Source organism: Sander lucioperca, chromosome 10 (genome assembly GCF_008315115.2).
Source record: "Sander lucioperca isolate FBNREF2018 chromosome 10, SLUC_FBN_1.2, whole genome shotgun sequence".
NCBI classification, from domain to species: domain Eukaryota; kingdom Metazoa; phylum Chordata; class Actinopteri; order Perciformes; family Percidae; genus Sander; species Sander lucioperca.
This window is the reverse complement of record NC_050182.1, coordinates 13,952,900-13,967,469: the sequence shown is the minus strand read 5'-3', so window position 1 is coordinate 13,967,469 and position 14,570 is coordinate 13,952,900. Positions and strand designations below refer to the sequence as shown.

Here is a 14,570-nt window from a genome sequence, read left to right as displayed (position 1 = left end):
CAAAATGTGTTAATAGTGCTTAAACTACAGGATTCCCACTGGGGCCAAACATGTCAAACAGTAAAGTGTCACACTGAAGCCAGGCAACATAACACAACATAACATAAAACCATCTACAAAAGTGATTTGTTGTGAAGGGCAATTAACTTCAAGTTCTAAGACTTCAGTTTCGTTTTAGAAAGTCTTTTCATGCAGTTTTTATGTAATGCAGCATTTTTGTCCAAAGGTACTTTGAAAACAAGCATCAGCATCTTTAATCCTTAATAACCTAAGTATTCAAACAATTAGTAATGCAATTTATAGAAAAAACACAAAAAAGATATAAATCCTAGTCGTTTTTTGTTAATGTTGTACAAGCCGGATTTATATAAAAAAAGAAAAACTCATAAGATCTAAAGCGGAAAAAAACTACCTCTCACGTTGTTCTTAGACATATTCTTAGATTTAACTATAGGCCTACACTAGGGGTGGAACGGTACACAGAAGTCACGGTTCGGTTCATACCTCGGTTCAGACATCACGGTTCGGTACGAGTTCGGTACAATGGAGAGAAAAGCAAACCAAAAACGCAGAAGGCAAATTGTTTTTTTTTTTTTTATTGTGCATGCCCAGTGTTTCCCACAGATTCGAAAGAAATTTTTGGCCCGGGGGTAAAAAAATGACATAACATTATTTATTATACATTTATTTGATTCAGAGCTGCTATATAATGTTTTGACCTCAACAACCCAACTGCATTTTACCGCAAACTTGCAACTAGTTAACTTTCTAAAGCAGGCGCAATTGCTTGTTTGCTTAGAGTCAGGCCGGTGATTGTGAATGTGTGATTGTGTAAAGGTGTTCACGAGATAGATACCAACCTTTAGTGAACTTGTGAATTTCGCCAGCCGTCTTCTCTCCTTTATGGAGACAGACTCTGTGTGCACGGTGGGCTCGATGGTGTTTTAAGCCTCCAATGTCGCCTTACAGGCAGCTAACCCTCACCTTAACACTAACATAACTTCTTTGACATAACTGTCGGTACACGATCCGTTCTGCACATGCGCAAAATGTTCGCGAATGCGCGGTTGTACGAGGATTTACGACACTGCACGATCTGTTCCACGCTTCCGGTCGACAGCCAAGCTAACGTTAGTTTAGCTAACAGCTAATTCGGCTAACTGCTAGCTGAGACAGCATGTAATAACTTTAAAAGACCCTCAAAATAAAACTTGAAAATAAACGTTGACATATATAACAGCTGTTACGTCAGTTCTACTTGTGCTCATTTAAAATACAATCACTCAATACTTGTCTTTATTGTTATTACTGTGAAGTCTTAATTTAGCTGTAGCCTGCTTTTCCCATTACGTTTGAGTTAACGTTATTTTAGACTGAATCTAGCTGTCAGCTAGCGGTTAGCCGAATTAGCTGTTAGCTAAACTAACGTTAGCTTCCCGGTGGAGGCTAGCATGGAACAGATCGTGCAGGTCGTATGGATACGTAAAACAGTATTATCTTGCGCATGTGCAGAACGGATCGTGCAGGCAGAACGGATCGTGTACCGACAATAACCATTGCCGCGCTGCCTGGAAGGCGACATTAGGGGCTAAAAACACCGCACACCGCACGGTGGGAGGAGCTGTGTGTGTGTATGTGAGCGAGACACAAGTGACAGAGAGACGGAGGAGAGCAGGGAAAGGAAATGCAGAAGAACGTGTTTTAAAACGAAACGCAATGTGCGGCGGCCGGTGTTGATAGTGAGGCGCACCGCCACACATTAGTCTGCGTGGGAAACACTGATGTCTCAGGCTGTACCACCTAGTGTCATACAGTCTCTCCCCTGAGCTAGCTGCAACAGCCTGAAGTGTGTAAAGTAAGATGTAAACAATAAGTACCCCAAATTTTCTCCAGACTCCATCTGTAACTTGTAAACAAAATAAGAAAATCAGCTATAAAACAGAAAATACAGCATTTCTGTTCTTTGCAAAGACGAACTAAATTACCTGATTAATGCAACTTTCTCACGACGTCTCCCGGACATTTTTCACCGCAGAAAGCTGCTCCCTGCCTGGCTAAAGCTAATATAGTTAGCCTAAAGAAACAAGGCGTCTGTCCCATCTAACGTTACGGTTCGGAGCCGCGACGCTGGAAAAGTACCACAAATCTACAACAGCAGTCTTATCCACCACTCTCTTGCCTGTACTACTGTAACTGACTGGTCCTCTAACTCTTGTGGGTCGCCACCACTCGCCATACTCGTCCTTAGTGCTGCTATCTCTGACTCATTAAAACTGCATACATAGGCAGAGATCGGCTACATAGGCAGCGCGCCAATCAGCTTCAGAGCTAAGGCGGGGCTACAGATTAGGTGTCCCTAAAGAACCCGCGTATCTAACCGTAGTTCCGCATTACATTAGTTCCACGTTACATTAATTAAAAAAGTTTTATTTATTTTTATACCGTGTATTCTCCGTGTAAATTCATGCACCGAACCGTGACGCCCGTACCGTTTCGGTTCAATACAAATACATGTACCGTTCCACCCCTAGCCTACACCGGCAACAAATCTCTGGTCTCCGGGTTGGCAATGATGCCAAAATATCCTTTTTGCTTAGTGTACAAACAATGAGCTTATCATTACATTACTCACATTTAGAAGGCAAGCGAGATGACTACTGCTTTAATTTGCATATTAACCCTTGAGGAATGTGAGACATTTCTTAAGACATGAACTTGAACCTTAGACTGTGCCGTTCTAGAATTGACTTTATTTGTTGTACTCCTGCAAAATAAAACAAGACGGCTGTAAGAGAGATAGTAGCTTCGAAAACCCTTTAGTATTAGACACAAAATAGAGCTACAACTACTCAAGACGGATTCAAATGTTCAATATTTTCTCCTGCTAAGTCAGCCTGAATGTGAAGCCAGCCAAGCTAGTCTAGATCTAAAGCCAGTGGCTAAACAAACACCAGCCTCTGCAGGCGAGCAGCACTAATGCTCATGTGAATCACCACGTGCAAGTTCAGTCCCTGTACGCAGCAGGGCAATTCACGTCACTCCCTGTGTGATGTCATCATGGGTGACAGGCTCCTCATCAGGGCTGTGTGTGGGATTACTCCTGCTGTCCTGGATCAACAGGGCAGGGCGGGAGGGACTGATGGCTTTCTCGTCTGCACAGGAAACACTTTTGCCCACAGGCTAAAGTGGCATCAAAATCATATTATTCACCTGCTATAATGCTTTTAAATAAACATTACCCACTAAAGAAATGTTGACATACTTTAGCGTAGCTGGAGAATTCATCAACTCCATCAGACACTTTGACAAGTACCAATAAATGCAAATGTAACCCTCCTGTGGAGTCTCCTGTTGGTTTTCAAATCCACCACCTATCAGTTGTTTTCTATACTTTCCTGTCTTGTGAAAAAAATTTTTATTTTAAACTTATTCAGGCTCTGAAATTACAAAACTGGGTCATATTAGTTTGGATTAAATGAATTCGTCAGCTATACAAGATGTTTTGCAAAGAGCACATTGGTATATGAATTTTTAAGGCACCAGGGCAAATTATCTGCAGGTTAGGAGTGTGCCATATTGTAGCCTATCATTCGTGATAATATTGGTTCCATTTCCTGTGATAGAAATGTATCATATCATGATATCATTGATATTGCAAGTTGTTTACTTTATGACTAACATTGCTACCAAAAAAGATAGTGACATAACGTGTGGAAGGGGTTTAGATATAAAGTTAGGCCCTACAACAAACCATAGTAACATGTAGCCTAAGCAATGTAAGAAGAAGATATTGGCAAATGTGGCCGATACAACAAACTTATTTCACCATATTTCACAAATTTGAGTACAAAGACAGCCAGAAATAAAGAGAGAGCGCTACTGTTTTTTAAAAGTCCAAACAACCAACAATACTTTATATTTTTCAGGATTTTATCATATCAAAAATATAATTAACTCAGAACTACCATGTAATATTGGAACATTATTTTAAGGCAAATCACACACCCCTACTGCAGGCGCATTGATCAAAAAGGCAAAAGTATTTTAAAATAAGGGAACAAACGTTCAATCGCTATAGTATAGGGCAAAGCTGACAAATAGCAGTGAGAAAACACAACAGTAGCAGTCACATGTGACAGACACAACAGACAAGGCGTAAAAAATGTTTTTGTTTGGTTCCGGTTTCCGACCGACCCTGTCCATTTATGTGCGACCCAAATTCATTTTTTGAGCTTGGGTTAGAAATAATACAAATTAAATAAATACACAAATAAAAAGTTTGAGGCGAACTATAATTAGTCATCAGTCGTGCATGAATACCTGCAGCAGTGTTTAACACTGAAAACACACAGCTCAGTTCAGCGTTTACTTGCAGCTCTGCTACAGTAGCAAATAACCTTTAACGTTACTTGCCGGTCACATTGTCTCTAAACAGTCCGCTCACAGTGAAGTCCTGCACGGATCAACAGATGTTAGAGTACGGCGGCTATAAGACGAACACCGAGCAGATTAATGCGCTCACAGATCCAATCTTTGCAGATGTTACCGCTCGGTGTTTGGCTAGCTAATAAGCCGTTGGCCTGTTAGCTTGAGCTTTGTCCTTTGTTTACTTTGTGTCTCGGTCCTCCGGTGCGCCAAGCGACGGGCTCCGGTCAGTTTTTAATTAGCCAACATTAGTAACAGTTCATTTTTGTATGTGTGTGTGTGTGTGTGTGTGTGTGTGTGTGTGTGTGTGTGTGTGTGTGTGTGTAACATGCTGGGACACACAAGGTGGTAGAGTACATCTAGTACAGGTAGGCTATGTTATGAAAAAAATATGGAGTATCCATCGCTACTGTAAAGGAAAATTACAAATGTCCTACCTATCCCTTGCTGCCACTGGGAAAAACATAAAAATAAAAAATAAAATAAATTCCCTACCGACCCATGACCTCAACTGACAACCAACCGGAACCAAACCATTTTTTTATGCCTAATGACCAAGACTCTATGCTGGCATTCAATGTAAAATCATCAACCTTTGCAGCTGTGTTTGTCATGGTAGTTTGTTCACTTTAAATGTCCAGCCCCTTTTTTAATGAGGTAATTATGTATTTTAACAGCTGTATGTATGTGCCAAATTTTCCGACAAGGCAAATAAAACAGTGAGGTTTTGGCTGGTGACAAATAATTAGCATCAGTTCCCTACACTGCATTGTATGTAGAGAAAAAGGTGAAGAGCATAAAGTAAGTGATACAGCAAGCTCTTGCTTCACTTGTGGGTGTGGCGCCTCATACTGAATGGGATTATGGCTGCAATAAGGCTATGTCTTTCATCATATAACCGTTTCAACCTACTTTACAGTCACTTAATAACTGTGTGATAAATGATCTAAATTCCAAATCCCAAAAGCATTCAGTGAAGGCCTACGATCCACATGTTGTTCAAAGTCAAGCAGCTGCTGGCACCCCAGGTAGATGCCTCAGTTCTAGGTCTCTCTCCACCCTGACACAAACCGCCCTGGGCACTGGCTGGTTGCTGTGTCACAAGACTAGCAGGCAATCAGCCATGCTAGGGAGGGTGGGGCTCCAAAGAGTTTTATGAGTTGCTGTCTGGACACACAGGCCTCTCGGAGACAAGCTGCCTATTGATCCCCGTCTCACTGTGGCACTGTGGGGACGAAGGTAGTTTTCTCTTACGTATCACATCTACTCTTGCCGATTTTTGGACAGTGCCGCTTAGAGATGAGAACACAGATGCATGGCTGCATGGATAGAGTTTCATGATTTGTCATTTTTTTTTAATCTTGACAAAAAAAAGCTGCAAAGTGTCTTAAAAGAAGCAGGAGCTAAGCTTTGCTTTGTTACCTGTTCTAGTCTGTGCGTACATGCTGCAAAACTGAGTGGGAGATGTATACTTGACACAAAAGGCATGCATTTGTCCTACTAACCTGAAGAAGCACTCATCTACTTATTTATTAATCTGACCATGTTTGAGAGATCCTATGGGAATACCTCCATGGCTAAATGGGCCTGGCTCGGGAACTGATACTAGACCCATGACACACACACACACACACACACACACACACACACACACACACACACACACACACACACACACACACACACACACACACACACACACACACAGAGCAGCTGTTTGGGGGAGCCCGTCGAGAGACGAATTTAAATTTTCATGCTCTCTGCATTGCTAAAGCAGTATGGTCTCCCTGTGAAACACTATATACTATAGGGCACCAAGGCAGTCATAACAGTCACAGCCATCCACCAGCACATAAACAGTTAACAAGATCCATGTTAAAGACATTAAGGATATGAGAGATCGTTAAGATAGTAACGCAAAACCTTTGAGAGGTAAAACTCCAGACGAAACATGTTTCCCAAACTGACTGCCTGCTTTGTGAAACTATAAACTGAGACTCAAACTAGTTAATTGCTGCTCTGCCCTCCATTGTGTATTCATATGACTTTGCTATGTGTCATATCAAAACAGCGTGCCAATAAACCCAGTGCCACCAGGACAAGCAACTTTGCAACTTCAAGTTGATAGCTCTAAGACAAACCCATTTCCACGGGCATTACAAGTGCCTACGCATTACTGATCGTCTAAGATAACAGTGAACTTTTTTTTTTTTTTACCATTCTCACCCCCCTTTCTCTTCTGTATCATTTTCCACCGAGGCTACTGTGAAATGCAGCAATGCAAACCGTTTGAATACTGTTGGAGATCTCTGTATGATAAGCTGCAAATTGCAAGCCACACATTTTCATTTCAACAACAAAATTCAAATGTTGTTAAATGAAATCTAAGTGCAACAAAGGTTTTAAAAATATACTACCTTGTTCTGTGACACTAGCGGCAGGTTGTGAATAGATTTATCTACTAGCTGTTTCGTGCACTTGGCGATTCACAAAGCGGCTTCTATTATCTAATTAGTTTTTTTACTTACACTTTTACACCCTGCCAGTTTGGAATCTGAATTGCATATGGAGGGAGGCTACACCCTACTTAAAATACTTGCCTGAGATGCTCTCTGTGCTGCTGTATGCATCAATGTGTTAAAGGACAAATCCGGTACAAAATGAACCTAGGGGTTAATAACACATGTGTACCGAGTCGACCGTTCTCTGGGATGTTTTCATGCTAATCGAATGTGACCAGTTTCATCACATACCGCTCATTAGCTTATAACGCTAGTCGTTGGGGCAGAGGGTAAAGTAAAAAGAAATCGCTATTTCTATACCACTAACAAGGCTCAAAATAGCACCACACTTCCACGGTAGCATAATGAGGGTCCCTAAATGTAAATATACACACAAGCGCCATCTTGGGAAAGCAGTCACGACCAGTCGAACGCCGTGCTTGAGCTATGTTTCTGGTTACTGGTTGCACGGCGTTCGTCGTTCGACTGGTCGTGATTGTTTTCCCAAGATGGCGCCCGCATGTATACATGAACGGTACTGTCGTTCTAAACTATCTTTTTAATAAACTGTCTGTACACTTACAAAGTTCTCAATGCTTTGGTTTACATGTAGGGACCATCATTATGCTACCGTGGAACTGTGGTGCTATTTTGTACCTTGTTAGTGGTATAGAAATAGTGATTTCTCTCTGCCCCAACGACTAGCGTTATAAGCTAATTAGCGGTTTGCAATTAAACTGGTCACATTCGATTAGCATGAAAACATATCCCAGAGAACGGTCGACTCGGTACACATATGTAATTAACCCCTAGGTTCATTTTGCGCCGGATTTGTCCTTTAAGGATTTGCATAATGAGCCTGACAGCAGCCACAGTGCATAGTGGACCAGAACTGATGGGCAACTATACAATAATGCATTAACACATGGCTGATGACCTGTCATGGTGACTGGTAGAGCAGGCTAACCTACCAGCCATATTTAGTAGCAGGCAGTCTGTGCCGCATTTCAGGCATGACCCTGCACAGGCATTGGAAGGAATGAGTACAGATGGGAGGGCTGGATGCATTTCATTTTACTACTACAGAATGCCTAGCTTCTTTAAATCCCATCAACCTTGTAAGTGGAGGTTCATACTTACTGCTGCGTGTGTTTCCAACAGGATATGGCTTTTTAACAACATAAATAGTCCCCTGTGTGCCAAGTGCAGTGAGGAACTTGTACCTCTGTCCTACTTTTCATGTTGAAGTTATGTCTTTAGTGTCCCAGCAAACTAAAGAGCTCACAAATACAAGACCTGAATAATTCAAGGAAAAGTGTAACGCAAGCCTCTCTCATCGGCAAATAACCCAAGTCCTAGTTTCAAAACTTGCACGAAACACTGAACCTAATGACCCGCCAGCTCAGGCAGTAGTCACACACACACACACACACACACACACACACACACACACACACACACACACACACACACAGCTATATGGCAGCAAGGTTTGGAAAGAGATGATCTGCTGAATTGACTCAATCGATCAGGTTAACCACCTAACGTTAGCTTAATAAAACCGATTTTGATAAGAAGTTAGAAAAAAATCCGCGTAGATGTAAACCGTTAACTCCAACAATTCTCTCAAAGCTGTTTTTTTAAGTAAATGTTACATCACACATCCACCCTAAACTAAAACCGAGCTCGGATCATCTAAATCGTGACGACCAGCTATTAGAAAGCTAGCTAATACAATTTATGTTAATTCTAACAGCAAAAACATAACTGTTTAAACATAAACATGGAACTGATCTCCCATTCAGCACTTTAAAATGCAATGTTTAACCTGCACAGCTGAAGCGCTAACGTTAGTTGACAGCTCTTAAAGCTAATGTAATGTTCAGCAACCATTTGTTTCGTCAACATGCTTAGTAAATATATGCATATGGATGCTACCGATGATGGCTTGTCCTAAATATTGACTCTGAGCCAGCTATTGTGGCTACGACTATTCTCTGAAACAAAATATCAACGAACAATACACATGCTTACATAAACGCATTTGAGGCGTTCAAACGCATGGGGTTCATGCACCGTTTACACTCACCCTAACAACTTTATTTTCATGTAATAAACCATTTAGTCACCCCTTTAGGAAACTGCCATACGCGTGCATGAATTCTTATTGCAAAGAAGTGTCTACTATTTTTCAGTAAGTAGACCGAACCGTGACGTTTGGCTAGCAAGTGGCTACTTCAAGCCTGGCTAATCAGCAGCTAACGTTAGCTAACGTTAACGCTAGTAGTAGCTAGAGTATCCCTTTACTGCTTACCTTCAACGGCCTCGCAGTTTTTTTCATCGTCCCATTTAGTTTTCCAGCAAGTACCAACTTGTGAGTACCATGCACGTTTCCAAGACAAACAATTCCTAACTTTTTAACATCTTCATTGGTGGAACTACGTGTAAAATCCCAAACTGGACCACCACCGACAAAGTAATTTCTCCTCCACTTACAACAACAACGTCAACTGAAGAATTAAACCCGCCCCCACGAACAACCACCCAATCAGAGCGAATATTCTATTATATTGGCATTTCTAAGAACCAATGGTCATTCTCGCGGTCTTTGACTGATGTTTCCCAATAGAGTAAACGCCAAATGAGAACGACAGAGTACAAAACATTCGCTTGCCAATTGGCTGCAGAAAAATAAAGGGCAAGGGGTTTTGTCCAAGTAGCCTATGAGTGTGGCACTCATAGTCCAGAGTGACAGGTGCTTTGGACAAAATAGCTGGGGCGGCACCATTGCCTGGGTGAGGTCATCTAGGATGATGTAAACTATACGTCATTAGCAGGGCTAAATAAAACACAACAGGGCACACATGTACTTTCTTAAAAGTTTAATTTTCCCCAAGTAATATAAAACAAAACAACAAAATGCACATCACATTGAGAAAACCGAAACATTTTGAGAGAACCATAAACATGCACTACATACAAGTTGGTGTTAAATGTTAAACCATAGTTTCACTGAGAGCTGAATGGATATCCTTCTGGTGAATTGTAAAGCAGCATAAGCAATTGAAAATGCTGCATTTAGGCCAATAGATTTTGTTATTCATTTCTGAAGAAGAGAATAATTCCATATCCCAATATTTGAATTTGCACAATTCGATGCAATACAACAGTAACTCAAAATATTGTACAAAAATTATTTTCTTATAAGAGGGTGAGAGGATTATAAACGGCCTGTCAAGTGCCCTCCTCAAGCCAATGACAATTGCTAAACTCAACGCCGCCTCCTATCTGGACTTCTGCTGCGTCTCCGGCCGCCAGTCCTGTAAACAAAAACAAACAAACATTACATAAATAATTTATATCACACTTAGATTGTTTTAACGGCTACATTTTAACATTGCAAACACCAAGGGCTGACTGATTGAAAGAAAAAAAAAAAAATACCAATAACTTGATGAAATTCTACTAAAATTAGCATACAACTGTATTTTTCAAAAATGCAGACTGACAAAGTGTAAAACATGTAAAACGTTGACAACACTCCCTTTACCGGGAAGTTACTGCCATCACAGATAAACACACACCACCCTTACCTCCTCTTGTTCTTGGGGGGCCCTCTGACAAATCCCCAGTCAACACTGATAGGCTGGCCCATCATGTCCTGAGCGTTGAGCCCTTCCATGGCTGCCTGGGCCTCTTTGTATGTCTCATACTCCACCAGTGCATATCCCTGGGAACAGTCATCAGGACAGCATGTGAGTTACTGCAAATTTATGGCAGCACTGCTTGGGATTTGGTAGCATTTTACAATTTAAATTTACTACAGCACAAAACAGGGTAACCGATTACTCAATAATCTAATATTCTTTGGCTGACTATCGTAACGGCCCTGCTGAAACCAGTCTGGGATCACAGGGCAAACATTTTGAAATTAGCACAAAAGCTCAGTCAACACTATACATTTTATGTCGCTGAAGCATTGAAAGATGACCAATAAAATGTATGAGACTGTTGCTGTTTGAAGTCTGTAATGAAAATGGACATTCTCAATGCAGGACTGTAATCACTGGGGAGAAAGAATTTCAGGGCAAAGACATTTTGTTCCAACTTCATATTTAAAACAATGATGCCACCTTGTGGCTCACAGGAAGGATTACACATACTGTACATCTGGACAGCAAAAAAAAAAAACAATGTGTCAATACCCGAGGTGCCCAGAACTATTTTTAAAGAACTAGAAGGTTCCTTCAGCCCATATTTCCACTATGATCTAAAGACCAGTGAAGATTAGGAGAATTAGTATGCTGTTGTATAAAGGAACGTGACCGGATGAGGGCTGCTGGTGGTCGCAGGGCTAAACACACTTTAGCCTGCAGTTCAGTGTGTTCAGTTCAGAAACCATCAGAAAATAAAGTTTTATTCCTCTTTCACAGCACTCACTCTCTCGCCTCAAACTATGAAGGTAAATATGGTGCAAAATGCGAGAGCTTGTAGACTTGATGTGAGCACTTGTAGAATACGTCAGAACTTGCAGAACAAAAATCTGAACTTGTATGTTAAAATTTGCACTTTTAAATAATATTCACACACATGTGAGCTCAATTTGAAGTCACAGAAAAAAAGAAAACACACGAGAGCTTGTAGAAAAATGTGAACTTGTAATTTGCACTCAGATAATGTTCACACACCCGTGTTCTGAATGTGAAGTCACAGATAAAATATTCACACGTGTAGATTGATATTAACATACATACATACAATGACAGCTGCAAACTTGTAATGCAACATTTACATACTCATTTTTTTTACTCAAGTCCATTTTCTATCTCAACCACAATTCAGCGATTACAACCTCTCGAATCTGTCACTGCAACTTCACATATGTGCTCTCTCGCGTCACAAAGTGACAGTGACAGATTTGCAACACTTCTCGTGATACATGTGGTGCAAAACTAATTTGTACCTGTGGACTTAGTCCAATGCTTTCTGACCTTGAATTAGCCAAATAACTGCACACACAGGTTAAGATGTGAGGTGTTCTTTGAATAATTGATTATATGGTTCAAATGATTGCAGTGTCAATGAAAAATACAAAATAATGAGTAACTGGTGTGCATTGACTAAATGTCAACATCTCTTCCATGAAATGATGGACACCTTTGATCTTACACACATGCACATGATCAATGGTTATCTGGCTCACCTTGAGGTAGCCTGTTCTGCGGTCAAGGTTGAGATGCAGGTTCTTGATTTCTCCAAACTCTGAAAACTTGTCATGGATGTCTTCCTCCGTGGCCTCTTCATGTACACCTGTCACAAACAGGATCCAGCCCTCCACAGCTGCGCCAAGACAAAGACAAGAAAAGGCATCAGGGGTCAAATAATAAACCAAGCAGCACTTTCAACTAGATAAACTTATGACACAAGTAGATTTATGATTACTAAAGCTCTCATTGATATTGCATTTGAGTAAGAGAGCTAAGCCACCATTAAAAAAAAAAAAAAAAAAGCTATTTCGAGAATAATCAAAAACGATTCTAACCACCTGGATAAAGAATATTACATCAACTGCTCAGTAAAGACGTTTCAAAGATTTTTTAAAAAAAACTTTAATGAAAGTAAATTGAGCGACCCACTTGTTTTGAAGCATTGTTGAGAAATGGGATGTAAATAACATTTTTTTTTAAAGCAAATAACTGGTGACAAAACAGAGAATGTGAAATGTTGCTTATCTAAATTCATAAACAACAGAGAAAGTAACAACTTGATAAATAGCAGAGGCACTTTAGGGTGACAAATGTGTAGCTTAGACTTTATTCTATTTGCTTACATTCAAAACTGAATTACATCTAAAATATGAACTGCAAAACTTACATCTCTGAGGGCCTGGCTCGTCCCCATCTTGCTCCACAGTATCATAGTCCTCTTTGATTCTGGACCTGGCTCCTTCCTCTGGTAACAGCAAAACAGAAACATGTTAAACACTGCTGACTAGCCTAAGAAACTATATTTAAAAGCTGCAGTAGGAGATTACATAAACCATTGTAACCAACACAGTGGTAACTCACCTGAACCAAAGCCTCGTCCTTTCCTCTTCTTAGCTTTCTCCTTCAACTTGTGGATGCTCTCTGAGAAAGAAAGGTTGAACAAGTCAAAATCTATGCATGCTGCTTACTTGCCATTTCTCCACAAGGTCCAGACCACTGAAAACACTCACCTCTTCCTCTTCACTCTCTCTGCTGGACTGATTATATAGCTACCTCGTCGTACTGGTAATATGTTCTTTTTATATACTGTATTGTACTATTCTATATGATACCATATTACACTATATATTAATATTCTGTTATATTGATGCACTATACTCTATTATATACTGTTACATTGTTGTACTACATATTAGATTATATAATGTCAGTTTCTATAACACTACTGCACCTGAAACGATGTCACATTTCCCTCAACATTTCATAATTAACCATATTATATTTACTATGTCATTATGAAGTCAAATGTCCTTCAGCAAGACACTGAACCCCAAGTTGTTCCCCAGACGATATGTAGCTGCCCACTGCTCCTAATGCTAGGACGGGTTAAATGCTCTATATAGTTCAGTTTCTATGTTTCCATTATTTTCTATTTTTGTTTATGCAACGTTACCTCTAATTATTTATTCCTGTTACTTTCTATCTGTATTTATCTATGTTGTTTCTGTTGAAATGCTGCAACAACCGAAATCCCCGCTGGGGATGAATAAAGGTTAATCTTTTTTGTTCTGATCTCAGAGTTAGCAAACAAACTTAGCTAGCTAGTTAACTAAGTTACTACTTTTATGTAACGTTGCTTCAAACTCTGCGGATATATGTTCTGTAGTTAACGCTATAGTACAAAACATAAATTATGGATGTAAATACGTATAATCTAGCTAAGTTCTATGCAAAGTTATCAACCGATAACGTTAGCTTTAGAAGACTCAACTGGCTAATGTTGGCGTGCTAGCAGTGGTTAATAACAGTGTGATAAAGTGATATCTTAGAGCAATGTAGCTAAACCACGCTGTTAAGCTAGGAAACACATATCAAAAAAACTGTTTGGTAAAAAAATTGACCTTTATAGTTCGCAATTACCACGACCATGCTATCTTACAAAGACCTTTGAATGAACCACCAGTGCGTTGTTAGCTTCATATTAGCTTGTTAGCATTTTGGGGCCTGCTACCACGCAGTCAGAGTTCGTAGCATTTAGCTACAGCCACGACCATTTTAATGTAGACCTCAACGTTTACATATCATTTGAACGCCGGAGTTATGGAGCATCTGCCACCAGTGGTTGGGTTTAAATATTAATATTACCATCACCATCCTCATCCATAGGAAAGTCCTCGCCTCCCGCTTCATGAAGATCCAACACGTCCGCCATGATGTCTGTGTGTGTACGACTGCGGCGGCTGAACGACGCAACCAACGTGCGTACGCAAAAAGAGGCAACAGGTTGGCGGATGTTGCCAGGTTAGGTAAAAGTAAGTAACTCATCAGTAAATATTACTGTAAATCACATGTATCCTCTGTTTCAGTTTATTTGCTTACTAAACCCACAACATCACAGTCAATAGTCAACCTGAATACATCTGCAAGTCGCATTTTT

At 40.3% G+C, this 14,570-nt stretch overlaps 2 protein-coding genes across 6 annotated transcripts in view; both read right to left on the bottom strand.

Moving 5' to 3' along the window:
• The window catches only part of otud7b (OTU deubiquitinase 7B), a 46,058-nt gene extending 36,607 nt beyond the window's left edge, over positions 1-9,451 (bottom strand). For all 4 annotated transcript variants that reach the window (XM_031279558.2, XM_031279560.2, XM_031279559.2 and 1 more), the window contains exon 1: positions 9,241-9,451. The gene's annotated coding sequence lies outside the window, so the exon portion shown is untranslated. The remainder of the gene's footprint in view (positions 1-9,240) is intronic.
• Positions 9,452-9,793: 342 nt separating this feature from the next.
• Positions 9,794-14,539, bottom strand: rbm8a (RNA binding motif protein 8A). Of its 2 annotated transcripts, none has more exons than XM_031279564.2 (6): positions 14,285-14,536; positions 12,995-13,054; positions 12,801-12,878; positions 12,130-12,266; positions 10,520-10,656; positions 9,794-10,246 (listed from the first exon to the last, which is right to left on the bottom strand). In XM_031279564.2, the coding sequence occupies exons 1-6, from the start codon at positions 14,343-14,345 to the stop codon at positions 10,198-10,200; spliced, it is 522 nt and encodes a 173-aa protein (XP_031135424.1). In that variant the 5' UTR covers positions 14,346-14,536; the 3' UTR covers positions 9,794-10,197. The 2 variants fall into 2 exon arrangements, with proteins under 2 accessions (XP_031135424.1, XP_031135423.1); XM_031279563.2 differs by having other exon boundaries at positions 9,801-10,246; positions 14,279-14,539.
• Positions 14,540-14,570: the final 31 nt, after the last annotated feature.

What these genes read in the sequence shown, in the direction of transcription:
- rbm8a (XM_031279563.2), bottom strand. Translation starts at nt 14,345, where the DNA reads ATGGCGGACGTGTTGGATCTTCATGAAGCGGGAGGCGAGGACTTTCCT. An exon ending in GCAGAACAGGCTACCTCAAG is followed by an intron (nt 10,657 to 12,129) that starts GTGAGCCAGATA and finishes GACTGTTCCCAG; the next exon opens with GGATATGCACTGGTGGAGTA. An exon ending in CCCCCCAAGAACAAGAGGAG is followed by an intron (nt 10,247 to 10,519) that starts GTAAGGGTGGTG and finishes TTTTGTTTACAG; the next exon opens with GACTGGCGGCCGGAGACGCA.